General features: G+C 38.4%; 1 protein-coding gene across 1 annotated transcript; it reads left to right on the top strand.

Moving 5' to 3' along the window:
• Positions 1 to 398: 398 nt before the first annotated feature.
• OOSP4A (oocyte secreted protein family member 4A) lies at positions 399 to 945 on the top strand. Its single transcript, XM_074329207.2, is given in 5 exon segments — positions 399 to 632; positions 634 to 792; positions 794 to 868; positions 870 to 890; positions 892 to 945. Coding segments are annotated over 5 exon segments (543 nt in total).
• Positions 946 to 1,265: the final 320 nt, after the last annotated feature.

The following is a 1,265-nucleotide window of genomic DNA, read 5'->3' as shown; positions in this document are numbered from 1 at the left end:
TCTTCCTTTGATCATGGATTGGACTTAGTAATTTGCTTCTAATGATTGATGTGGAAGAAGTGACAAGGTATGACTTCTAAGACTAGGTCATAAAACATAATGCTGCTTCTGCCTTATTCTCTTTTGGCTCTTTTGGGGGAAGCAGATGCTCCAGCCCCAGTCAAGCCTTCAGATCATTGTAGCCTAGTTGATACCTTGATTAGAACTTCATGAGAGACCCTGAGACAAAAACCACTCAGCTAAGCTGACTCACAGAATCTGATCCACAGAAACTGAGTATAATAATTAATGTTTATTGTTGTTTAAGCCACTAAGTTTTGGGGTAATTCATCACACAGCAATAAATAAATATTTTTTGTTAATCTGAAGTAATGAAGATCTCTATCTAGTATGTTAGAATGCCCCCTGAGCTTTTTGTGTTGGTTTGTGATTTTGATGATGTGTCTCTAGTCTATTCTGAACACTGGCTCCAGGTCAGAATCAGACGAGCGCCGTATGTGAATTAACTGCACCCCCTGCCTTAGGAACAATATCCAGGAACTGGCAGTCCTGTAATCCAAGGGCTGCTGGATTTCTTTGAGTTTCTTTATCTTCTCTCTTCATATGGCATCAAGAAATATGAATGGCCTCTGAAGTATTCTCATTGACAGTTCAATCACATGTGAACTAGTGAGTTTAGATATTGGAGGTCACATCCCAATATCATACTATATTCAAAGAAAGATTTTATTCCTCTTTGTGGAAAAAGTGAACGGGCATAATAACAATACATCTGGGAAACTCTCACAGTCCAACAAGAAAGGACAGCTCAACATCGTATCGAGTAGAAAATGTGGGGATCCATGCAGGGGTGTCATTTGGGAATAGTTTTACCTCTGTTGGACTACATAAATTTTGTCCTTCCCTCTTAAGTGTAGGAATTCAGCTATAAATTCTGGAGAGTGAGGCAACTTCACTATCCCTGCTCCTCTGGCTGCCTGAGGATTGCACTGCTTCTTAGCAGTTGGAAAATGCCTGTGGGTGTCATCGTTTACTCTTTTTAAAAAGTTCTTTTTAAATGAATGAACTGGCTTTACTGTCCGAGTTTATGAACCCTTGGCTAGGAAAAAGGAACTTCCCCAGATTTTAAATGTGTAAAAGGCTTTTTTTTTTTAAAGTAAAATTTTGCATAACTTTAAAAAAAAGGAAATCAAAGCTCTCAGAATTTTCGTTTTATTTACCAAGTTCATACGGTATATCAAGAATGAGGGAACCTGAGGCTACAA

Source organism: Rhinolophus sinicus, chromosome 3, assembly GCF_057876585.1.
Source record: "Rhinolophus sinicus isolate RSI-liver-muscle chromosome 3, RSI-T2T, whole genome shotgun sequence".
Taxonomy (NCBI): Eukaryota; Metazoa; Chordata; class Mammalia; order Chiroptera; family Rhinolophidae; genus Rhinolophus; species Rhinolophus sinicus.
This window is presented reverse-complemented; position numbering and strand designations above follow the sequence as displayed.